This window comes from Neophocaena asiaeorientalis, unplaced genomic scaffold (assembly GCF_003031525.2).
Source record: "Neophocaena asiaeorientalis asiaeorientalis breed wild unplaced genomic scaffold, Neophocaena_asiaeorientalis_V1.1 scaffold216, whole genome shotgun sequence".
NCBI classification, from domain to species: domain Eukaryota; kingdom Metazoa; phylum Chordata; class Mammalia; order Artiodactyla; family Phocoenidae; genus Neophocaena; species Neophocaena asiaeorientalis.
The window spans coordinates 956,396-984,076 of NW_020175825.1; the positions used below are offsets into that span (position 1 = coordinate 956,396).

The window sequence follows — 27,681 nt, forward strand, 5'->3', positions numbered from 1 at the left end:
CCAAGACACATATTAATCAAAGGGTCAAAAATTAAATACAAAGAAAACATATTAAAAGCAGCAAGGGAAAAATAACAACACACAAGGGAATACCCATAAGGTTAACAGCTGATCTATCAGCAGAAACTCTGCAAGGCAGAAGGGAGTGGCAGGACATATTTAAAGTGATGAAGGAAAAAAACCTACAACCAAGATTACTCTACCCAGCAAGGATCTCATTCAGATTCAACAGAGAAATTAAAATCTTTACAGACAATCAAAAGCTGAGAGAGTTCAGCACCACCAAACCAGCTTTACAACAAATGCTAAAGGAACTTCTCTACGCAAGAAACACAAGAGAAGGAAAAGACCTACAATAACAAACCCAAAACAATTAAGAAAATAGTAATAGGAACATACATATCAATAATTACCTTAAACGTAAATGGATAAAATGCTCCCATCAAAAGACACAGACTGGCTGAATGGATACAAAATCAAGACCCATATATATGCTGTCTACAAGAGACCCACTTCAGACGTAGGGACACACACAGACTGAAAGTGAGGGGATGGAAAGAGATACTCCAAGGAAATGGAAATCAAAAGAAAACGGGAGTAGTAATTCTCATACCAGACAAAATAGACTTTAAAATAAAGACTATTACAAGAGACAAAGAAGGACACTACATAATGATCAAGGGATCGATCAAAGAAGAAGATATAACAATTGTAAATATTTATGCACCAAACATAGGAACACCTCAACACATAGGCAAATACTAACAGCCATAAAAGGGGAAATCAACAGTAACATATTCATAGTAGGGGACTTTTAACACCCCTCTTTCACCAATTGACAGATCATCCAAAATGTAAATAAATAAGGAAACACAAGCTTTAAATGATACATTAAACAAGATGAACTTAATTGACATTTATAGGACATGCCATCCAAAAACAACACAATACACATTTCTCTCAAGTGCTCATGGAACATTCTCCAGGATAGATCATATCTTGGGTCACATATCAAGCCTTGATAAATTTAAGAAAATTGAAATTGTATCAAGTATCTTCCACCACAATGCTATGAGACTAGATATCAATTACAGGAAAAGATCTGTAAAAAATACAGAAACATGGAGGCTAAACAATACACTATTTAATAATGAATTCATCACTGAAGAAATCAAACAGGAAATCAAAAAATACCTAGAAACAGGGCTTCCCTGGTAGCACAGTGGTTGAGAGTCCGCCTGCCAAGGCAGGTGACACGGATTTGTACCCTGTTCTGGGAAGATCCCACGTGCCGTGGATGGGCTGGGCCCGTGAGCCATGGTCACTAAGCCTGTACATCCGGAGCCTGTGCTCCGCAACGAGAGAGGCCACAACAGCGAGAGGCCGGCGTACTGCAAAAAAACAAACAAACAAACAAACACATACCTAGAAACAAATGACAATGGAGACATGACGACCCATGCCTGCAGGATGCAGGAAAAGCAGTTCTAAGAGGGAAGTTTATAGCAATACAATCCTACCTTAAGAAACAGGAAACATCTCAAATAAACAACCTAACCTTGCACCTAAAGCAATTAGAGAAAGAAGAACAAAAAAACCCCAAAGTTAGCAGAAGGAAACAAATCATAAAATTCAGATCAGAAAGAAATGAAGGAAACGATAGCAAAGATCAATAAAACTAAGAGCTGGTTCTTTGAGAAGATAAACAAAATTGATAAACCATTAGCCAGACTCAACAAGCAAAAAAGGGACAAGGCTCAAATTAATAGAATTAGAAATTAAAAAGGAGAGTAAGAACAGACACTGCAGAAATACAAAAGATCATGAGAGATTACTACAAGCAAATCTATGCCAATAAAATGGACAACTTGGACAAGAACCCAAATAGCCAAAGCAATGTTGAGAAAGAAAAATGGAGCTGGAGGAATCCAGCTCCCTGACTTCAGACTATACTACAAAGCTTCAGTAATTGAGACAGTATGGTACTGGCACAGAAAGAGAAATATAGATCAATGGAACAGGATAGAAAGCTCAGAGATAAACCCACGCACATATGGTCACCAAAAACTCTTAGAGGAAAACATAGGCAGAACACTCTATGACATAAATCACAGCAAGATCCTTTTTGACCCACCTCCTAGAAAAATGGAAATAAAACCAAAACTAAACAAATGGGACCTAATGAACCTTAAAAGCTTTTGCACAGCAAAGGAAACCATGAACAAGCCAAAAGACAACACTCAGAATGGGAGAAAATATTTTCAAATGAAGCAAGTGACAAACAATTAATCTCCAAAATTTACAAGCAGCTCATGCAATTCACTTTGTTATAAAGCAGAAACTAACACACCATTGTAAAGTAAGTATACTCCAATAAAGATGTTAAAAAAAAAATCCAGAAGTGGCTCTCTTATATAGCTTAAATGCTTATTATATTGGGCAGACACTACCTTATACTGTTTGTAGTCATGTGATGATACAACAAATATTTCTTTCAGTGTAAACAGACATGTTATAATTCAAATGACAAATTCTAGAACTATTCCTTCTCAATCACCCAAAAACAGTGTCATTTAAACTTATGTTAATTCTTAAATCAAATTTACTTAGCTTCTTAGACTCTAGGCAAATAGATATCTAAATAAGCATATTTCTTCAAATCTAAGATGATGTCATTATAACAGGCACTGCTATTTTATGTAGCACTAAGGAAGAATGAATGCTGCCAATAAAATTCTATAACACACCATCAATTTTAAAATACATATGATTTCAAAAATGCTGAAATGTGAAAAACTGAGGGTCTGGAGCCTGTGTGAGGAAGGTGGCTGAGCAGAGCATTGTTTCAACAAAGACTGGGAGATTGGTTAAGGAATTGAGAATTGATAAATAAGTAATTATGTTGAGGATGTTGGGAGCCATGTTTCTCACTGTCAGCGAAAGAAATTATAAATTTGTAAAGGGAGAAGGAAAAGCTAGAATGAATCCTATATTTCTGAATTGAAACAATTTCAGAGGTTATCTATCTTTGTCTAAATAGAGAGATAAGCAGGAAGATTTATAGCATTAAATATTGGTATAAATATTGATATACATGTATTTCTTAGTTCTGTCCATTCAGAGGACCCAAGAACTGTGACATCCTAGCAACAATGAGTACCTAATGCTCAGACACTGATTTCTAAACACCATTCTCCACAAAAAGCAACCAGGGCTCCTTAGACAAATGGCTGAATCTTGGGCTCGGACAGACAAAGTACAAGATGAGACTGGAATATCTTATTATGGAAAAAAGTAAGGAAGTGATCAAAGAATGCGGGAGACATTTCAAAAGAAGTTGAGCAATGTTGCAGGATGTAAGATCAATACATAAAAGTCAACTGGGTATCTACACACTTGCAATGACTAACCCTAAAAATGAAATTAAGAAAACGATTCCATTCACAATAGCATTAAAAAGATACAAAGGAATAAATTTAGCAAAAGAAGTGTAAAACTTACATTCTGCACAGTACAAAATATTATTAAAAGACTGAAATAAATAAAAAGATATCCCATGCTCACGGATCAGAAAATCTAATATTGTTAAGATGGCTGACAATCATCAATAGGAAGACACTGGAACTCACCAAAAAAGACACCCCACATCCAAAGACAAAGGAGAGGCCACAATGGAACAGTAGGAAGGGCACAATCACAGTAAAATCAAATCCCATACCTGCTGGGTGGGTGACTCAGAGGCTGGAGAACACTTATACCACAGAAGTCCACCCACTGGAGTGAAGGTTCTGAGCCCCATGTCAGGTTCCCAACCTGGGGGTCCGGCAACGGGAGGAGGAATTCCTAGAGAATCAGACTTTGAAGGCTAGTGGGATTTGATTGCAGGACTTCGACAGGACTGGGGGAAACAGAGACTCCACTCTTGGAGGGCACACACAAAGTAGTATGTGCACTGGGACCCAGGGGAAGGAGCAGTGACCCCATAGGAGACTGAACCAGACCTACCTGCTAGTGTTGGAGGGTCTCCGGCAAAGGCGGGTGGTGGCTGTGGCTCACCATGGGGACAAGGACACTGGCAGAAGTTCTGGGAAGTACTCCTTGGCATGAGCCCTCCCAGAGTCCAACATTAGCCCCACCAAAGAGCCCAGGTGGGCTCCAGTGTTGGCTTGCATCAGGCCAAAAAACCAACAGGGAGGGAACCCAGCCCCACCCATCTGCAGTCAAGTGGATTAAAGTTTTACTGAGCTCTGCCCACCAGAGCAACAGCCAGCTCTACCCACCACCAGTCCCTCCCATCAGGAAACTCACACAAGCCTCTTAGATGGCGACATCCACCAGAGGGCAGACAGCAGAAGTAAGAACTACAATCCTGCAGCCTGTGGAACAAAAACCGCTTTCACAGAAAGACAGACAAGATGAAAAGGCAGAGCACTATGTACCAGATGAAGGAACAAGATAAAACCCCAGAAAAACAATAAATGAAGTGGAGATAGGCAACCTTCCAGAAAAAGAATTCAGAATAATGATAGTGAAGAAGATCTAAGACCTCGGAAAAAAATGGAGGCAAAGATCGAGAAGATGCAAGAAATGTTTAACAAAGACTTAGAAGAATTAAAGAACAAACAGAGATGAACAATACAATAACTGAAATGAAAACTACACTAGAAGGAATCAATAGCAGAATAACTGAGGCAGAAGAACGGATAAGTGACCTGGAGGACAGAATGGTGGAATTCACTGCCACGGAATACAATTAAGAAAAAAGAATGAAAAGAAATGAAGACAGCCTAAGAGACCTCTGGAACAATATTAAACGCAACAACATTCGCATTATCGGGGTCCCAGTAGGAAAAGAGAGAAACGACCTGAGAAAATATTTGAAGAGATTATAGTCAAAAACTTCCCTAACATGGGAAAGGAAATAGCCACCCAAGTCCAAGAAGCACAGATAGTCCCAGGCAGGATAAACCCAAGCACAGTGAGTCCCAGGCAGGATAAACGCTGAGACACGTATTAATGAAATTGACAAAAATGAAAGGCAAAGAAAAATTATTGAAAACAACAAGGGAAAAACGACAAATAACATACAAGGGAACTCCCATAAGGTTAACAGCTGATTTCTCAGCAGAAACTCTACAAGCCAGAAGGGAGTGGCATGATATACTTAAACTGATGAAAGGGAAGAACCTACAACCAAGATTACTCTACCTGGCAAGGACTGCATTCAGATTCGATGAAGAAATCCAAAGCTTTACAGACAAGCAAAACTTAAGAGAATTCAGCACCACAAAACAGCCCTACAACAAATGCTAAAGGAACTTCTCTGAGTGGGAAACACAAGAGAAGAAAAGGACTTGCAAAAACAAACTCAAAACAATTAAGAAAATGGCAAAAGGAACATACGTAGCGATAATTACCTTAAATGTGAATAGATTAAATGCTCCAACCAAAAAGACACAGGCTCACTGAATGGAATCAAAAACAAGACCCATATATATGCTATGTACAAGAGACCCACTTCAGACCTATGGACACATACAGACTGAAAGTGAGGGGACTGAAAAAGATATTCCATTCAAATGGAAATCAAAAGAAAGCTGGAGTAGTAATACTCATATCAGACAAAATAGCTTTAAAATAGAGAATGTTACAAGAGACAAGGAAGGATACTACATAATGATCAAGGGATCAAGAAGAGATAACAATTAGAAATACATATGCACCCAACATAGGAGCACCTCAATACATAAGGCAACTGCTAACAGCTATAAAAGAGGAAATCAACAGTAACAGAATAATAGTGGGGGGCTTTAACACCTCACTTACACCAATGAACAGATCACCCAGACAGAAAATTAATAAGGAAAAACAAGCTTTAAATAACACAACAGACCACATAGATTTAATTGATATTTGTAGGACATTCCAGCCGAAAACAGCAGATTACACTTTCTTCTCAAGTGCACATGGAACATTCTCCAAGATAGATCACATCTTGGGTCACAAATCAAGCTTCAGTAAATTTAAGAAAATTGAAATCATATCAAGCATCTTTTCTGACCACAACGCTATGAGATTAGAAATCAATTACAGGGGGAAAAAACCACATAAAAATCAGAAACACATGTAGGCTAAACAGTACATTACTAAAAAACCAAGAGATCACTAAAGAAATCAAAGAGGAAATCAAAAATACCTAGAGAAAAATGACAATGAAAACATGACGATCCAAAACCTATGGGATGTAGCAAGAGCAGTTCTAAGAGGGAAGTTTATAGCAATACAATCCTACCTCAAGAAACAAGACAAATCTCAAATAAACAATCTAACCTTACACCTAAAGGAACTAGAGAAAGAAGAACAAACAAAACCCAAAGTTAGTAGAAGGAAAGAAATCATAAAGATTAAAGCAGATATAAATGGAATAGAAACAAGGAAAACAATAGCAAAGATCAATAAAACTAAAAGCTGGTTCTTTGAGAAGATAAACAAAATTGATAACCTTTAGCCAGTCATCAAGAAAAAGAGGGAGAGCACTCATATCAATAAAATTAGAAATGAAAAGGGAGAAGTTACAACAGACACCGGAGAAATATAAAGCATCATAAGAGACTACTACAAGGAACTCTATGCCAATAAAATGGACAACCTGGAAGAAATGGCCAAATTCTTAGAAAGGTATAAGCTTGCAAGACTGAACCAGGAAGAAACAGAAAACATGAACAGTCCAATCACAAGTAATGAAATTGAAACTGTGATTAAAAATCTTCCAACAAACTAAAGTCCAGGACCAGATGGCTTCACAGGTGAATTCTATCAAACATTTAGAGAAGAGCTAACACCTATCCTTCTCAAACTCTTCCAAAAAATTGCAGAGGAAGGAACACTCCCAAACTCATTCTACAAGGCCATCATCACCTTGATATCAAAACCAGACAAAGATACCACAAAAAAAGAAAATTACAGACCAATATCACTGATGAATATAGACGCAAAAATCCTCAACAAAATACTAGCAAACAGAATCCAACAACACATTAAAAGGATCATACACCATGATCAAGTGGGATTTAGCCCAGGGATGCAAGGATTCAACATACGCAAATCAATCAATGTGATACACCATATTAACAAACTGAAGAATAAAAACCATGTGATCCTCTCAACTTATGCAGAAAAAGCTTTTGAAAAAATTCAACACCCATTTATGATAAAAACTCTCCAGAAAGTGAGCATAGAGGGAACCTACCTCAACATAATAAAGGCCATATACAACAAACCCACAGCAAACATCATTCTCAATGGTGAAAAACTGAAAGCATTTCCTCTAAGATCAGGAAATAGACAAGGATGTCCACTCTCACCACCATTATTCAACATAGTTTTGGAAGTCCTAGCCATGGCAATCAGGGAAGAAAAAGAAATAAAAGGAATACAAATAGGAAAAGAAGAAGTAAAACTGTCACTGTTTGCAGATGACATGACACTACACATAGATAATCCTAAAGATGCCACCAGAAAACTACTAGAGTTAATCAGTGAATTTGGTAAAGTTGCAGGATACAAAATTAATGCACAGAAATCTCTTGCATTGCTATACACTAACAACGAAAGGTCAGAAAGAGAAATTAAGCAAACAATCCCATTCACCACTGTAACAAGAAGAATAAAATATCTAGGAATAAACCTACCTAAAAGACCTGTACTCAGAAAACTATAAGACACTGATGAAAGAAATCAAAGATGACACAAACAGATGGACAGATATACCATGTTCTTGGATTGGAAGAATCAACATTGTGAAAATGACTATATTACCCAAAGCAATCTACAGATTCAATGCAATCCCTATCAAATTACCAATGGCATGTTTTACAGAACTAGAACAAAAAAATGTTAAAATTTGTATGGAGACACAAAAGACCCTGAATAGCCAAAGCAATGATGAGGGAAAAAAACATAGCTGGAGGAATCAGGGTCCCTGACTTCAGACTATACCACATAGCTACAGTCATCAAGACAGTATAGTACTGGCACAAAAAACAGAAATATAGATCAATGGAACAGGATAGAAAGCCCAGAGATAAATCCACGCACCTATGGTCAATTAAGCTGTGATAAAAGAGGCAAGAATATACAGTGGAGAAAAGACAGTCTCTTCAATAAGTGGTGCTGGGAAAACTGGACAGCTACATGTAAAAGAATGAAATTAGAACACTCCCTAACACGATACACAAAAATAAATTCAAACTGGATTAAAGACCTAAATTAAGACTGGACACTCTAAAACTCTCAGAGGAAAACATAGGAAGAAAGCTCTCTGACATAAATCAGAGCAAGATCTTTTTTGACCCACCTCCTAGAGTAATAGAAATAAAAACAAAAATAAACAAATGGGACCTAGTGAAACTTAAAAGCTTTTGCACAGCAAAGGAGACTACAAATAAGACAAAAAGACAGCCCTCAGAATGGGAGAAAATATTTGCAAACAAATCAATGGACAAAGGATTATCTCTGAAATATATAAACAGCTCATGCAGCTCAATATGAAAAAAACAAACAACCCAATCCAAAAATGGGCAGAAGACCTAAATAGACAATTCTCCAAAGAAGACATACAAATGGCCACAGGCACGTGAAAAGCTGTGCAACATCACTAATTATTAGAGAAGTGCAAATCAAAACTGCAATGAGGTATCACCTCACACCGGTTAGAATGGGCATCATCAGAAAATATACAAACAACAAATGCTGGAGAGGGTGTGGAGAAAAGGGAACCCTCTTGCACTGTTGGCAGGAATGTAAACTGATACAGCCCCTATAGAGAACAGCCTTAAAAAACTAAAAACAGAATTACCATATGACCCAGCAATCCCACTATTGGGCATATACTCAGATAAAACCATAATTCAAAAAGACACATGCACCCCAATGTTCACTGCAGCACTATTTACAATACCCAGGTCATGGCAGCAACCTAAATGCCCACTGACAGACGAATGGATAAAGCAGATGTGGTACATATATACAACGGGATATTACTCAGCCATAAAAAGGAACGAAATTGGGTCATTTGTAGAGACTTGGATGGACCTATAGACCATCATATAGAGTGAAGTAAGCCAGAAAGAGAAAAACAAATATCGTACATTAACGCATATATGTGGAATCTAGAAAAATGGTACAGATGATTCGTTTTGCAAGGCAGAAGTAAGAGACACAGAGAACTTTTGGACACCAAGCGGGGCAAGTGGGGGTGGGGTGGGGGGTGGTGCTGGTGGGATGAATTGGGAGATTGGGATTGACATATATAAACTAATATGTATAAAATACATAGCTAATAAGAACCTGCTATATAAAAAATAAATTAAATTTAATTAAAAAAAAGGAAAATGTAATACATTAATAAAAATCTCAATAGAGCTGGGAGACCAGAAGGGTGAGCTCTCATACCCTCTGATGATAGAACCTAACAGGAAGAAGAAAGACTCCTTGCCTGGCAAGGACTCAGCCAATGCAAAGCCATGAGCTCTTTGTTTTAGTTATGGTCTGTATATTTTCACACTGGACTGATGACTTTCCTTGAAGACAGACTACCTCTTTTGTGGCTAAAGTCTTTTTAGAAAAGGTTATCCTTACCTGGTGAACTCCTCTAGAACTCTGAAGTACCCATCTTACTGGCCAGGTGCTTTGACAAGTCCTTTTCCTCTCTATATAAGTGTTCTCCTTCCTTTGCCATGCCGGGACTTGCATGTGGTTTGGCATGGTTGCAGACCCCAAATTGCAATTCTCTGCTAATACTGAATAAACCCATCTTTGCTAGAGAAATATTTGGCAGTGTTTTTGTCTCAGGTCAACAGCAGTCTATGTGCTAGCATGTGCACTGCTAATGGGTTGGTCACTGTTTCTATGCTTTTTCATAATATATCATGAGTTCATACTGATATTATTTCCAATTCAAGTTTAAGAGTATAGGGTTATTTCTTAACCTCTGATTTTCTACTTCCATCTGTTTTCTCTCACACTAAAAAAAACAAAAACAAAAAAATAAAAAACTTGCCACAAAGCAAGACAGGGTGGTACTGGCATAAGGACAGACACAGAAATCAATGGAAAAGAACTGACAGTCCAGAAATAAACCAATTTATCTATTCTTAATTAATTTCTGACAAGGCTGCCAAGACTGTTCATTGGGGAAAGAACAGTCTCTTCAAAAAAGGATGCTGGGAGGGGCTTCCCTGGTGGCACAGTGGTTGAGAGTCTGCCTGCTAATGCAGGGGAGATGGGTTCGAGCCCTGGTCTGGGAGGATCCCACATGCCGCGGAGCAACTAGGCCTGTGAGCCACAACTACTGAGCCTGCACGTCTGGAGCCTGTGCTCCACAACAAGAGAGGCCGTGATAGTGAGAGGCCTGTGCACTGTGATGAAGAGTGGCCCGTATACTGCGATGAAGAGCAGTCCTCGCTTGCCACAACTAGAGAAAGCCCTCGCACAGAAACGAAGACCCAACACAGCAAAAATAAATAAATTAATTAACAAACTCCTACCCCCAACACCAAAAAAAAAAAAAAAAAAAAAAAAAGGATGCTGGGAGAACTGGATAGCCACATGCAAAAGAATGAAGTTGGATACCTACCTTATAGCACATATAAAAATTAACTCAAAAAGTATCAAATACCTAAATACAAGCCCCCAAACTATAAAAATCTTCAAATAAAACAGAGATTTAGCAATGGTTTCTTTTTCTAAGAAATACACATTTATTTGTATTTTCAATACCACAAGTTCAGTAGCAATTATGAGCTGGCAATGGTTTCTTAAATATGACACCAAAAGCACAGGCAACTAAAGAAAAAATGAAATTAAGTTTAAAACCAAAATTAAAAATTTTTGTGCTCCACAGGATACTATTAAGAAAGTGAAAAGATAACCCACAGGATGGGAGAAAACATCTGCAAATAATATACTTGATAAAGGTCCAGTATTCAAAATATATAAAGTACTCTAACAGCAATAAAAAGACAACCCAATTTAAAACTGGACAAGGGATCTGAATTGACATTTCTCCAAAGATACAAACTGCCAATAAACACATGAAAAGATGCTTAATATCATTAGTCATCAGGGAAATGCAAATCAAAACCACAGCGAGATACCATTTTACACCCAGTAGGGTGACTACAATCAAAATGTCAGATAATAAGAAGTATTGGCAAGGATCTGGAGGAACTGGAACACTCAAACACTGCTGGAGGGAATACAAAATGATGCAACCACCTCGGAAAATAGTCTGGCAATTCCTCAAAAGGTTAACCATGGTGTTATCATTTAATGTAGCAATTCCATTCCTAGGTGTTCATGGACACAGGAGAAATGAAAACATATGCCTACACAGAAATTTGTACACAAATGTTTATAGTAGCATTACTTACAACAGCCAAAAGGTGGAAACAACCCAAATGATAAATGGATAAACAAAATTTGGTATATCCACACAATGGACTATTATTCAGCAATAAAAAGCAAAGAAGTACTGATAACATCTACAGTATGGATGAATTTTGAAAACATTAAGCTAAGAAAAAGAAGCCAGATACAACAGACCATGTATATGATTCCATTCATATGCAATATGCTGAACAGGCAAATATACAGAAACAAATATTACCTTAGGGATGGGGGTTCAGGGGTTGGGGATGTAATAGTTAAGGTGATGAAAATGCTCTTTAATTCATTATGGTGATGGTTGCACACTTGTGCGAATATATTAAAAACCAATGAATTGCATACTTTGTACACTTTGGGTAAATTGTACGGTATGTAAATTATACGTCAATAAAGATGTTTTAAAACAAGGAAAGAAGAAGGGATTGGTAAATCGTACTTCTTTGAAAAATGGCATAGTTGTTGGGTTTATGCAGGGTAAAAGAGAAAGCTGGGCGTTATTAGCTCTATAGGACACAAAATATGTGACCTTCACTAACAAACAAAGTAATTTGATTCAACGGTCAATAACAAGTAAAGATGCTTGTGACTTAACAGCAGACACCATTAGCTACCTATCCAATATCTATTTTCCCCTTCTTCCTTGCTAAAAGAATACAGATTTTATTTGGGGGTGACAATACACTCATCTAAATATTAACTTTTGTGGCCTCCCCTGACGCTAATTCTATCCAGTGAGACATAAATGAAAGTCTTCTGGGAGCTTCTGGGAAAGCTTAGCTTTCCTGACCAAAATCAACAGTCAGGGCTGGCATAGTTAATTTCTCCCTTCTTCTTACCCTGAACATATATTGTGATGTCTAAAGTTGCAGCTGCCATCTTGCATCCGTGAAGCAAGGAGCAAGACAGTGAACAACAACAAACTAAAGATGACAGCTCAAAAAGACAGAGGGGGCTTGGATCTTTGATTACTTTAAAGAGCTGCTATACCAAGCTGGACTTCCTATTCAGACTTTCTATTATCTTAGAAAAATAAAACCTTATTTTTAAAAGCTCATATAGTTAGGTTTTCTGTTTTTTAAAGCCAGACTCAGTCTCAATCAAAATAATACTTCCTCAGCCAAAAAATTTTAAATCTTTCAGTCTATTTAAAATTCAAAGATAGTCTCAAAAATCGAAGTGGGAAATTGGGTTAAGAAAATTTCTGATTTTTCACACTGGACATCTAAGATTTTTTTTTTTTGAAAAAAAATCTGTTTCCACCTTCAAGAATAAGGAAAATAAGAACTCATATTACCTGACACATTCTGTCAATATTTTCTTCAGTTGGCATTACAAAGTACACTGCAGGAACATCTGGAATAGGATCTCGATCAGAGTGCAAAAGCCTAGGACATATAAAGAATATAAAACTCACTTTTTTCTTAGTCACTTATCTAAAAAGATAGCTTAAAATTTTACAGTATTTCTCAAACTAGTTCACCAGTTCAAGGACAGTGACCAGTACTCTAAAAGTTCTTGCTGCAATTAATTATTTAACCCAGCTTTCTCCTTATATCAATGTTAATATTATTTATTAGTAAGATCCTAATCTCAGTCTTCATTTCCTCTACTCCAATCACCTTATTTCTCATACCTCTTATGGTCAGTCTCTTCTACCAATATTCTCCTTGAATGAGAACTAAAGCACATTCAAAATCAATTTTATTCCCATTTTTCATAGAAATATGGTGGGGGGAGGTAAGTGGGAGGAAAGTACAGTTCTCTGAGAGGGAAAACAGAAAGCTGGAACTATCTTTAGAAGCAATGAAAATATTTAACCATAAATAAAATAAAATATATTTTTTAAATGAAAGGTATATGAATGCTTCCTTAAAACTTTAAGACCATCTATATTGTTCTACCTGTTGCTTCATAAGAGAATGCATAAGGGATCAGCTAAGCATCTTATTGATTGTACCACTTGATAGTTTTCTCTTTTACAATTCAGAAAGTATATTCATTCAAATATCCCAATATCAACTGAGAAAATATCTTTATGCTCCATTGTAAGATTTCACCATGCTTATATCAGGAAATATGAGAAATGTTCTACTTCCACAATATTCTAGTCATCCTTCTATACGCAATATTCCATAAACAATCTACATACATCCTTCTATACATACAATTATTTCAGTCATCCTTATAAAGGAGAGAGTCAAAGAGGCACATGCTGCCAGTGAGTCTGCATTTGATAACTTTTTTCCCTCTGTTTGGCTGCTGCTAACACCAGAAGGATTATAATGTGCTGGCAGCCATTGTTTGTTGTCTTCTTACACTGGCTGTCCAACTACCTAAAGGGCTACAACCACCATTTCATGTTCTGGAAACCTGTAATTATTGTTTCCTACAAATCAGCCTAAACCAGCTTGCAGAATATAAAGTAACTGATGAAGTATTCTCCAGCAAAAAAGGAAGAATAGTCAGAGGCAAGGTGCACAGGAATTTACCAGAATAGCTGTGTAATCCTTTCATGCTCTGATGGCAATAGCAACAGGTGGGCAGCAAGAATGCACAACTCTCAAACTGGCAGAATATCTTGTCACTCCTTAAGGAAGTACTGAAGCCTCACTTTTATTAGTCACTGTTTCTGAGCCACTATGGTTCAGTAGACAAACAGCCCAGAAACAGTGGTCAAGCAATCTGGCCACGACTCTGTTATTAATTACCTGTACAATCATGGGACAATCACTCGAACTCTACAAACTTTAGTCTTTTTATTAGTAAAATAAAATAAAGGAGTTAAAGAGTAAGGTAGCAATAGTAACCAATGCTTATAATAAACCATCATTTTCAAGGATGGCATCAAGGATAACTCCAGTTTAGGTCATAAGCATTAACATGTCACCACCAACAAATGTGTAGATTAAGTCTGACACAAAAACGAGAGGAAGAACCTGCCAAATACCACATTTCATCAAACCTAAGGTGCTATCAATTTTAAAACATATTATTAAAACAGGCAGAAGATGCTGCCAATTAAACTATGTCATGGCATTATTAAGGAGACAGACCTTAATTTCAGAAATACTAAATTAAAAAGTATATTTTAGAATTAATGCAATATTCTATTAAGTTAAAACAAATATTCAGTATAAAATTTAAGAGTTTAACAAGATTCTGATACGCTACTCACTGGAAATCTAAAACCACATTCCCAATAAAAGAGCACACTATAATTCAATATATTAAAATATCACAGAATGAAAACTGATTATAACATCATCAAAGAACAACATGCAACTAAGTTAGAACACTGTAAAACTGGACTCCTTCAGTACATAAAAGTATTAGTAGCTATTCATGTATACAGCCCCTCTTTAAATGTTCTATTGTTCTATTAGGCCAAGTCTACAAAGTAATGCAATTTGTTTTATTCATCAGACATATCATAAGGAATATAATCAAATAAATTTAGTAGTTAAGAAGACAACATAGATAGCTCCCTATGGTGATTAAGTCATTACTTCCTAGTTACTTAAATTTTTCATATTAATGATATACTAATTTAGATATTCCTCTTTTTAAAAAGTGTATTTGAATTAAAGAAATAAAAAATTTTCAGAGCTGAAAGAGACCTTGAAACAACCAGTTCTTTTCCTTTACATAAGAGAGTAAACCAGTCTGTAGGAAAAGACACAAAAGAGAAAATTTAAATTATGAAATTTTAAATTCTAAGACTGAGGATTATTTTTAACTTCAGAAATAAAGGGTTGAATAAAACAAGATAACGGAAAAAATGTTCTCTATATGCAAGTACTATAACCTAATACTATTTTCTTGATAAATGCCCCTTAGTAATTTGATTTCAGGGTGGCTAAAGACATTTTTAAAAATGTATTTGAGGGACTTCCCTGGTGGCGTAATACTTAAGAATCCGCCTGCCAATGCAGGGGACATGGGTTCAAGCCCTGGTCCGGGAAGATCCCACATGCCTCAGAGCAACTAAGCCCGTGCGTCACAACTACTGAGCCTGCGCTCTAGAGTCCATGTGCCACAACTACTGAAAGCCACGCGCCTAGAGCCTGTGCTTCGCAACAAGAGAAGCCAACGCAGTGAGAAGCCCGTGCACTGCAACAAAGAGTAGCCCCCGCTTGCCAGAACTAGAGAAAGCCCGTGTGCAGCAACAAAGACCCAATGCAGACAAAAATAAATACGATACAAATAAACTAATTAAAACAAAAGAAAACAATGTATTTGAAAACAGATGCCATTACTAGAAACACGTTAAAACTCACAGATGCAAAGTGATTCCCATGTCTCTCAGCTCCTTCACAGATAGCAGAGGAGAGATGATATCTTGGCCAAATCTATCATAAATGAGCACCTAGCAGAAGCAAAACAAAAGTCATGCGTTTGTTTAAACATTATTATCAGTGAACAGTCAACGGAGAACCCAATATTAAGCAAGTACATTTTATTTTAATATACTGAATTCTTATACTTACCTCAATTTAATATTTTCCATAATTATTTACCAAAATGTCCATTCATCTAGTAATCCATTCTTAAAAGCATTATTACTTGGGCTAAAATAAATTATTACATAAATTTTTTCTTATAAAATACTTTTTCTAAGTTAAAAAACATACCAGAGACTATAAAATCTTCATCTTAGGTTATAATAAAGGACTTGGAACATACAGCAGACTCACTTACACTCCCCTATCCCAGGTTATAATAAAGGACTTGGAACATACAGCAGACTCACTTACACTCCCCTATCCCATTCACATATATCCTTTCTAAAAAGAGAAGTAAAAATTAGTCACTCTCAAAACTAATGCTTAACAAGTTCCAAGACTGTAAAGAAAATTTAGTAATTTAAGTATCTCATGCATTTCCTCACATTGTGAAAGTGTTAAAACTGACACCTCTGATGAGTAGTAAGTATTCCAACTGGGTCTTCTAACTCAGAATTAGTTTTAGAGTTAAGGCAAATAAAAGAGACACTTCAACTAATAGGTGTTTTCCACTACTACATCAATAATTCTTAATGGAGTAAGAAATTGCTAATGAGAGGATGAAACATGCTGTCATACAAAAACATGGTTTGTTTGAATGCCAGCATTTCCTTTAGAAAAGCTAAAAATCTTCCTGCTCCAGTTACAAAAGGCTGGATGTTATATCCTTCAAAAATCTTCCTTCCTTACACCTCAATATATCTGTATTATTAATCTTGTGATAGAGAAGTGATGGGTAGGGAAAGAATCTGACACAAATCTACACCCCAGAAATCCTCAAGTTATTTAATTCAAATGCTGAACACAGGCACTAGAAAGAATAAACAAGTATAGCTTATGCAAAGGGCAATAAGAAGATGACTACAAATAAACAGGAAGGAAGAGGAAAATGAGGGGACACACTAAAGCTTAAATTATAAATCATTTTTCAGATGACTTTAATCACCTTTTTTTTTTTTTTTTTTTTTTTTTTTGCCGTACGTGGGCCTCTCACTGTTGTGGCCTCTCCCATTGCGGAGCACAGGCTCCAGACGCGCAGGCTCAGCGGCCATGGCTCATGGGCCCAGCCGCTCCGTGGCATGTGGGATCTTCCCGTACCAGGGCACGAACCCGTGTCCCCTGCATCGGCAGGCGGACTCTCAACCACTGCGCCACCAGGGAAGCCCTTTAATCACCTTTAGAGTTAACCCAAAGGACTTACCAGGACTCATGAGAGTTTTCAAAACATCCCAAACTGTAACCAAGTTGGTCTGTTCTTGATTCTTACAAAGAGAGAAGTATAAACTGACTATAATCTAACAAGTTTAGACCTAATCAACTGTATTATAATCTCTTTGAAGAAAAAGAAACAGTGAGCATGAGGTTTAGAATGAAGGAGCTCAAAGAATAGGAATTTTAAAAGATTCTCCAGCATTTCTCAAAAGAAAAAGATTATAGATTGCTTTCTGGTCCAATTAATATTTTTACTGACAGTTTTATATATCATAAATTAATGAAATGGCATTCTGGGTTACAGATCACTCTCTCATTAGTTGGTTAAAATGGACCAGTATCCCTAAGTCTGAGTAACCTTAAGAAAGCTTGCAAGATCAAAATTCTGGATTTGTAAAGCTAAGGAACAGAACTTCAACTGGAGTGAAGACCTATCAGTGAGGCCCCACCTAAGAAATCAGCTGAATTCTCTAGATAAATATTATTATCACTGCCTGTGTCATTCCATAAAATATTTATCAAAGAGGATTCATATTTTCTCCCATTCTGCAGGTTGTCTTTTCATTTTGTTGATGGTTTCCTTGGCTGTGAAAAAGCTTTTAAGTTTGATTAGGTCCCATTTGGTAATTTTAAAATTTCCTTTGCCTTGGGAGATTGATAAGAAAATACTGCTATGATTTATGTCAGAGAATGTTTTGCTTATATTCTCTTCTAGGAGTTTTATGGTGTCATGTCTTACATTTAGGTCTTTAAACCATTTTGAACTTATTTTTGTATATGGTATGAGGGAATGTTATAATTTCACTGATTTACATGTACCTGTCCATCACGTGTTGAAGACACTGTCTTTTCTCCATTGTATGTTCTTGCCTTCTTTGTCACAGATTAATTGACCGTAGGTGTGTGGGTATCTTTCTGGGCTCTCTATTCTGATCCATTGATCTATTTGTCTGTTTTTGTGCCAATACCATGCTGTTAGATTACTGTAACTTTGTAGTATTGTCTGAAGTCTGGGAGGGTTACACCTCCAGCTCTGTTCTTTCTTCTCAGGATTGCTTTGGCAATTCTGGGTCTTTTGTGGTTCCATATAAATTTTAGGATTATTAGTTCTGTGAAAAATGTTATGAGAGAAAATATTTGCAAATAATGCGACCAACAATGGGTTAATATCCAAAATATACTAACAGCTTATACAACTCAATATCAAAAACACCAACAACTCAATCAAAAAATGGGCAAAAGATCTATATAGACATCTCTCCAAAGAAGACATACAGATGGCAAACAGGCACATGAAAAGATGCTCAACACCACTAATCATTAGAGAAATGCATATCAAAACTACAATGATGTATCGCCTCACATTGGTCAGAATGCCTATCATCATAAAGTCGACAAATAAATGCTGCAGAGAGTGTGGAGAAAACGGAACCCTCTTACACTGCTGGTGGTAATGTAAACTGGTACAGCCACTATGGAAAACAGTACAGAGGTTCCTTAAAAAACTAAAAATAGAGCTACAATATGATCCAGGATTCCCACTCCTGGGTATATATCTGGAAAAGATGAAAACTCTAATTTGAAAAGATATATGTACCCCAATGTTCATAGCAGCATTATTTACAATAGACAAGATGTGGAAAAAACCCAAGTGCCCATAAACAGATGACTGGTTTAAGAGGATGTGGTATGAGGAGAAACAAGAAGAACTACAATCCTGCAGCCTGTGGAACAAAAACCACATTCACAGAAAGACAGACAAAATGAAAAGGCAGAGGGCTATGTACCAGATGAAGGAACAAGATAAAACCCCAGAAAAACAATAAATGAAGTGGAGATAGGCAACCTGCCAGAAAAAGAATTCCGAACGATAGTGAAGATGATCTAGGACCTCGGAAAAAGAATGGAGGCAAAGATCAAGATGATGCAAAAAATGTTTAACAAAGACCTAGAAGAATTAAAGAACAAACAAACAGAGATGAACAATATGATAATTGAAATGAAAAATACACTAGAAGGAATCAAGCAGAATAACTGAGGCAGAAGAATGGATAAGTGACCTGAAAGAATGGTGGAATTCACAGCCACAGAACAAAATTAAGAAAACGAATGAAAAGAAATGAAGACAGCGTAAGAGACCTCTGGGACAACATTGAACACAACAACATTCACATTATAGGGGTTCCAGAAGGAGAAGAGAGAGAGAAAGGACGCGAGAAAATATTTGAAGAGATTATAGTCAAAAACATTCCCTAACATGGGAAAGGAAATAGCCACCCACGTCCAGGAAGCACAGAGTCCCAGGCAGGACAAACCCAAGAAGAAACATGCTGAGACACATAGTAATCAAATTGGCAAAAATTAAAGGCAAAGAAAAATTATTGAAAGCAACAAGGGAAAAACGACAAATAACATACAAGGGAACTCCCATAAGGTTAACAGCTGATTTCTTAGCAGAAATTCTACAAGCCAGAAGCGAGTGGCATGATATATTTAAAGTGATGAAAGGGAAGAACCTACAACCAAGATTACTCAACCCAGCAAGGATCTCATTCAGATTCGAAGGAGAAATCAAAAGCTCTACAGCAGCCATCGCTCATGGGCCCAGCCACCCCGCGGCATGTGGGATCCTCCTGGACCGGGGCTCAAACCCACGTCCCCTGCATCGGCAGGCGGACTCCCAACCACTGCGCCACCAGGGAAGCTGTGACAGGGCGAGAGAGAGGCATGGACATATATACACTAACAAACGTAAGGTAGATAGCTAGTGGGAAGCAGCCGCATGGCACAGGGATTTTGGCTCGGTGCTTTGTGACCGCCTGGAGGGGTGGGATAGGGAGGGTGGGAGGGAGGGAGATGCAAGAGGGAAGAGATATGGGAACATATGTGTATGTATAACTGATTCACTTTGTTATAAAGCAGAAACTAACACACCACTGTAAAGCAATTATATCCCAATAAAGATGTTAAAAAAAAAAAAGCTCTACAGACAAGCAAAACCTACAAGAATTCAGCACCACAAAACCAGCTCTACAACAAATGCTAAAGGAACTTCTCTGAGTGGGAAACACAAGAGAAGAAAAGGACCTACAAAACAACCCAAAACAATTAAGAAAAGAGTAATAGGAACATATGTATCGATAATTACCTTAAATGTGAATGGATTAAATATTCGAACCAAAAGACACAGGTTTGCTGAATGGATACAAAAACAAGACCCATATGTATGCTATCTACAAGAGACCCACTTCAGACCTAGGGACACATATAGACTGAAAGTGAGGGGATGGAAAACGATATCCCATACAAATGGAGATCAAAAGAAAGCTAGAGTAGCAATACTCATATCAGACAAAATAGACTTTAAAATAGAGAATGTTGGGGCTTCCCTGGTGGGGCAGTGGTTCAGAGACTCAATACATAAGGCAAATGCTAACAGCTATACAAGAGGAAATCAACAGTAACACAATAATAGTGGGGGACTTCAATACCTCACTTACACCAATGGACAGATCATCCAGACAGAAAATTAATAAGGAAACACAAAGCTTTAAATAACACAATAGACCACATAGACTTAATTGATATCTGTAGGACATTCCATCAGAAAACAGCAGACTACACTTTCTTTCAAGTGCACATGGAACATTCTCCAGGATAGATCACATCTTGGTTCACAAATCCAGCCCTGGTAAATTTAAGAAAATTGAAATCATATCAAGCATCTTTTCTGACCACAATGCTATGAGATTAGAAATGAATTACAGGGGAAAAAAAAAACCCTGTAAAAATCAAAAACACATGGAGGCCAAACAATACATTACTAAATAACCAAGATATCACTGAAGAAATCAAAGAGGAAATCAAGAAATACCTAGAGACAAAAGACAGCAAAAACATGACGATCCAAAACCTATGGGATGTAGCAAGAGCAGTTCTAAGAGGGAAGTTTATAGCAATACAATCCTACCTCAAGAAACAAGACAAATCTCAAATAAACAATCTAACCTTGCACCTAAAGGAACTATAGAAAGAAAAACAAACAAAACTCAAAGTTAGTAGAAGGAAAGAAATCATAAAGATCAAAGCAGAAATAAATGGAATAGAAACAAAGAAAACAATATCAAAGATCAATAAAATTAAAAGCTGGTTCTTTGAGAAGATAAACAAAATTGACAAATCTTTAGCCAAACTCATCAAGGAAAAGAGAGAGAGGACTCAAATCAATAAAATTAGAAATGAAAAGGGAGAAATTACAATGGACACGGCAGAAATACAAAGCATCGCAGGAGACTACTACAAGGAACTCTATGCCAATAAAATGGACAACCTGAAAGAAATGGCCCAATTCTTAGAAAGGTAACCTTCCAAGACCAAAGCAGGAAGAAATAGAAAACATGAACAGACCAATCACAAGTAATGAAATTGAAACTGTGATTAAAAATCTTCCAACAAACAAAAGTCCAGGACCAGATGGCTTCACAGGGGAATTCTATCAAACATTTAGAGAAGAGCTAACACCTATCCTTCTCAAACTCTTCAAAAAACTGCAGAGGAAGGAACATTACAAAACTCATTCTATGAGGTCATCATCACCCTGATAGCAAAACCAGACAAAGATACCACAAAAAGAGAAAATTACAGACCAATATCAGTGATGAATATAGACGCAAAAATCCTCAACAAAATACTAGCAAACAGGGCTTCGCTGGTGGTGCAGTGGTTGAGAGTCTGCCTGCCGATGCAGGGGACACTGGTTCGTGCCCCGGTCTGGGAAGATCCCACATGCCGCGGCACGGCTGGGCCCGTGAGCCATGGCCGCTGAGCCTGCAAGTCCGGAGCCTGTGCTCCGCAACGGAAGAGGCCACAACAGTGAGAGGCCCGCGTACCGCAAGAAAAAAAAAAAAAAAGACTAGCAAACAAAATCCAACAACACATTAAAAGGATCATACACCATGATCAAATAGGATTTAGCCCAGGGATGCAAGGATTCTTCAACATATGCAAATCAATCAATGTGATACACCATATTAACAAATTGAAGAATAAAAACCATGTGGTCTTCTCAATAGATGCAGAAAAAGCTTGTGACAAAAAACAACACCCATTTCTGATAAAAACTCTCCAGAAAGTGGGCACAGAGGGAAGCTACCTCAACATAATAGAAGCCATATGTGACAAACCCACAGCAAATATCATTCTCAATGATGAAAAACTGAAAGCATTTCCTCTAAGATCAGGAAATAGACAAGGATGTCCACTCTTGCCACCATTATTCAACATAGTTTTGGAAGTCCTAGCCATGGCAATCAGAGAAGAAAAAGAAATAAAAGGAATACAAGCTGGAAAAGAAAAAGTAAAACTGTCACTGTTTGCAGATGACATGACACTACACATAGATAATCCTAAAGATGCCACCAGAAAACTAATAGAGCTAATCAACGAAAATACATTACTAAATAACCAAGATATCACTGAAGAAATCAAAGAGGAAATCAAGAAATACCTAGAGACAAAAGACAGCAAAAACATGACGATCCAAAACCTATGGGATGTAGCAAGAGCAGTTCTAAGAGGGAAGTTTATAGCAATACAATCCTACCTCAAGAAACAAGACAAATCTCAAATAAACAATCTAACCTTGCACCTAAAGGAACTATAGAAAGAAAAACAAACAAAACTCAAAGTTAGTAGAAGGAAAGAAATCATAAAGATCAAAGCAGAAATAAATGGAATAGAAACAAAGAAAACAATATCAAAGATCAATAAAATTAAAAGCTGGTTCTTTGAGAAGATAAACAAAATTGACAAATCTTTAGCCAAACTCATCAAGGAAAAGAGAGAGAGGACTCAAATCAATAAAATTAGAAATGAAAAGGGAGAAATTACAATGGACACGGCAGAAATACAAAGCATCGCAGGAGACTACTACAAGGAACTCTATGCCAATAAAATGGACAACCTGAAAGAAATGGCCCAATTCTTAGAAAGGTAACCTTCCAAGACCAAAGCAGGAAGAAATAGAAAACATGAACAGACCAATCACAAGTAATGAAATTGAAACTGTGATTAAAAATCTTCCAACAAACAAAAGTCCAGGACCAGATGGCTTCACAGGGGAATTCTATCAAACATTTAGAGAAGAGCTAACACCTATCCTTCTCAAACTCTTCAAAAAACTGCAGAGGAAGGAACATTACAAAACTCATTCTATGAGGTCATCATCACCCTGATAGCAAAACCAGACAAAGATACCACAAAAAGAGAAAATTACAGACCAATATCAGTGATGAATATAGACGCAAAAATCCTCAACAAAATACTAGCAAACAGGGCTTCGCTGGTGGTGCAGTGGTTGAGAGTCTGCCTGCCGATGCAGGGGACACTGGTTCGTGCCCCGGTCTGGGAAGATCCCACATGCCGCGGCACGGCTGGGCCCGTGAGCCATGGCCGCTGAGCCTGCAAGTCCGGAGCCTGTGCTCCGCAACGGAAGAGGCCACAACAGTGAGAGGCCCGCGTACCGCAAGAAAAAAAAAAAAAAAGACTAGCAAACAAAATCCAACAACACATTAAAAGGATCATACACCATGATCAAATAGGATTTAGCCCAGGGATGCAAGGATTCTTCAACATATGCAAATCAATCAATGTGATACACCATATTAACAAATTGAAGAATAAAAACCATGTGGTCTTCTCAATAGATGCAGAAAAAGCTTGTGACAAAAAACAACACCCATTTCTGATAAAAACTCTCCAGAAAGTGGGCACAGAGGGAAGCTACCTCAACATAATAGAAGCCATATGTGACAAACCCACAGCAAATATCATTCTCAATGATGAAAAACTGAAAGCATTTCCTCTAAGATCAGGAAATAGACAAGGATGTCCACTCTTGCCACCATTATTCAACATAGTTTTGGAAGTCCTAGCCATGGCAATCAGAGAAGAAAAAGAAATAAAAGGAATACAAGCTGGAAAAGAAAAAGTAAAACTGTCACTGTTTGCAGATGACATGACACTACACATAGATAATCCTAAAGATGCCACCAGAAAACTAATAGAGCTAATCAACGAATCTGGTAAAGTTGCAGGATACAAAATTAATGCACAGAAATTTCTTGCATTACTATACACTAACAACAAAAGATCAGAAATAGAAATTAAGGAAAAGATCCCATTCACCACTGTAACAAAAAGAATAAAATACCTAGGAATAAACCTTAAGTAGGTAAAAGACCTGTACTCAGAAAACTATAAGACACTGATGAAAGAAATCAAAGATGACACAAACAGATGGACAGATATACCATGTTCTTGGACTGGAAGAATCAACATTGTGAAAAAGACTATACTACCCAAAGCAGTCTACAGATTCAATGCAATCCCTACCAAATTACCAATGGCAATTTTTAAAGAACTAGAACAAAAAGTGTTAAAATTTGTATGGAGACACAAAAGACCCTGAATAGCCAATGCAGACTTGAGGGGAAAAAACAGCACTGGAGGAATCAGGGTCCCTGACTTCAGACTATACCACAAAGCTACAGTCATCAAGACAGTATGGTACTGGCACAAAAAACAGAAATATAGATCAATGGAACAGGATAGAAAGCCCAGAAATAAACCCATGCACCTATGGTCAATTAAGCTGTGATAAAGGAGGCAAGAATATACAGTGGAGAAAAGACAGTCTCTTCAATAAGTGGTGCTGGGAAAACTGGACAGCTTCATGTATAATGAAATTAGAACACTCCCTAACACCATATACAAAAATAAACTCAAAATGGATTAAAGACCTAAGTGTAAGACTGGACACCATAAAACTCTCAGAGGAAAACATACGAAGAACACTCTCTGACATAAATCACAGCAAGATCCTTTTGACCCACCTCCTAGAGTAATGGAAATAAAAACAAAAATAAACAAATGGGACCTAATGAAACTTAAAAGCTTTTGCACAGCAAAGGAAACTATAAGTAAGACAAAAAGACAGCCCTCAGAATGGGAGAAAATATTTGTAAACGAGTCAATGGACAAAGGATTAATCTCCAAACTATATAAAGAGCTCATGCAGCTCAATATAAAAAACAAACAAACAACCCAATCAAAAAATGGGCAGAAGACCTAAATAGACAATTCTCCAAAGAAGACATACAAATGGCCACAGGCACATGAAAAGCTGTGCAACATCAAGAATTATTAGAGAAATGCAAATCAAAACTACAACGAGTTATCACCTCACACCCGTTACAAAGGGCATCATCAGAAAATCTACAAACAACAAATGCTGGAGAGGGTGTGGAGAAAAGGGAACCCTCTTGCACTGTTGGTGGGAATGTAAACTGATACAGCCCCTATGGAGGACAGCCTTAAAAAACTAAAAGAATTACCATATGACCCAGCAATCCCACTACTGGGCATATACCCAGAGAAAACCATAATTCAAAAAGAGTCATGTACCCCAATGTTCATTGCAGCACTATTTACAACACCCAGGTCATGGAAGCAACCTAAATGCCCATCGACAGACGAATGGATAAAGCAGATGTGGTACGTATATACAATGGAATATTACTCAGCCATAAAAAGGAACGAAATTGGGTCACTTGTAAAGACATGGATGGACCTAGAGAGTGTCATAGGGAGTGAAGCAAGACAGAAAGGGAAAAACAAATACCGTATATTAATGCATATATATGGAATCTAGAGAAATGGCACCAATGAACCGGTTTGCAAGGCAGAAATAGAGACACAGATGTAGAGAACCAACGTATGGACACCAAGGGGGAAAAGCAGGGTGGGGAGGGGGGTGGTCGTGGTGGTGGGATGAATTGGAAGATTGGGATTGACATATATACACTAATATGTATAAAACAGAGAACTAATAAGAACCTGCTATATAAAAAACAAATAAATAAAATTAAATTCAAAAATAAAATAAAATTTTCCCTAATACTGGGGGAAAAAAGAGGATGTGGTATATATATACAATGGAATACTAGTCAGTCATAAAAAAGAATGAAATATTGCTATTTGCAGCAAGATGGATGGACCTAGAGAATATCACACTAAGTTAAGTAAGTCAGAGAGAGAAAGACAAATATTATATCACTTATATGTGGAATCTAAAAAATAATAGAAATGAATCTATATAAAAAATAGAAACAGACTCACAGACCTATGGTAACCTATGGTTACCAAATGGGAAAGGGAAGGGGGTGAGGGATAAATCAGGAGTACAGATTAACAAACTACTGTATGTAAAATAGATACACAACAAGCATTTACTATATAACGTATGGAAATACATTCAATATCTTGTAATAACCTACAATGGAAAATAATCTGAAAAAATTCTATATGTATAACTGAATCACTTTGCTGTACACCTGAAACGAACACAATATTGTACATCAACTATACTTTAGTTTTAAAAAAAAAGATTCACATTAACAAGCCATGCTAAGTAAAAGTAAAATATTCAGGCATTACAACTAAAATGTGCTACTGTTCAGTATTAACAAGAAATTCCCTCCAATCACCACCAATAAGGGCCGAGAGAAAGAAAATAATCCCCATTAACTTAAAGTCTCTTACCTTCCATACTGGTTCTCCAGTGCTGTTTTTAATATGAGGCACATTAAAATTCAACATACGTTTCAAAGCCACTGGAAATGAAAACAGTCTTATTAAATATTATCAATGTTTTTAGGATTTCACTTTTCCACCACACTTATTACTTATTACCTCAAAACAAAATGCACAAATCACTCTAGTAAAACTGATTAATCAATATTAATGCATATGTAGAAGTAGGGTCAGACTTTGTTAAGACGGTTTCATCAACAACTAAAGGGATATTGTCTGGGAGATTTTCTAATTTAAGCATCTTTGCCCAGATTAAAATGTGAAAAATGTTCAGGAAGAAGCCGTTTCCATGTCTCCTGATGATACCACACTATGTTTTATATAGATGCAAAAAGAAATTGTCAATCACGACCTTGCAGTGGCCTCGATAGATAACTGGTGCTGTTGTCTATCTACTGTGTGGCTGAAAGCATAGATTAAGATAAGTTTTTCTAAAAACAAAAATCCTCTATGATATATTTAATTGGTTCATATTTAAATGGTTTAAAACCTAAATACAGCAGATCTATTTTTTAGTTATCCTGGAGTGCATTCTACGGCCAATTATCCTGTCAGATTCACTAGAGAGACTTTCCTATAGATGTGGTACGTAACTGATAACTCCTGCTTTAAAAATGTACAATTCTATAATCATAGCAGTTACGCTCTATGTCTTATAGTATTTTGTGGTTTTTACTGCTCATCTGTTCATGTGTTACAGAAGACTCAGAAATATTTTCTAAGGGAAATAAAAATCTTGATACACTTTTATGTGAAGTTGAGATGGCCAAATATTCAAGGGAGGGTAGTAGTTATCTGATTAAATGTTTAAATGATTGGTAATCCTAAAATCTACTTGGTTGATTTTTTTTTTTTTTTTTTTTTTTTG

General features: G+C 36.9%; 1 protein-coding gene across 2 annotated transcripts in view; it reads right to left on the bottom strand.

The window, feature by feature from the left end:
- The window catches only part of SCFD1 (sec1 family domain containing 1), a 127,262-nt gene that overhangs the window by 96,962 nt on the left and 2,619 nt on the right, over positions 1–27,681 (bottom strand). For both annotated transcript variants that reach the window (XM_024732666.1, XM_024732667.1), the window contains exons 2-4: positions 26,763–26,833; positions 15,726–15,814; positions 12,743–12,833 (exon numbers count right to left, since the gene is read on the bottom strand). In XM_024732666.1, coding sequence (XP_024588434.1) covers positions 12,743–12,833; positions 15,726–15,814; positions 26,763–26,833 — 251 coding nt within the window. The remainder of the gene's footprint in view (positions 1–12,742; positions 12,834–15,725; positions 15,815–26,762; positions 26,834–27,681) is intronic.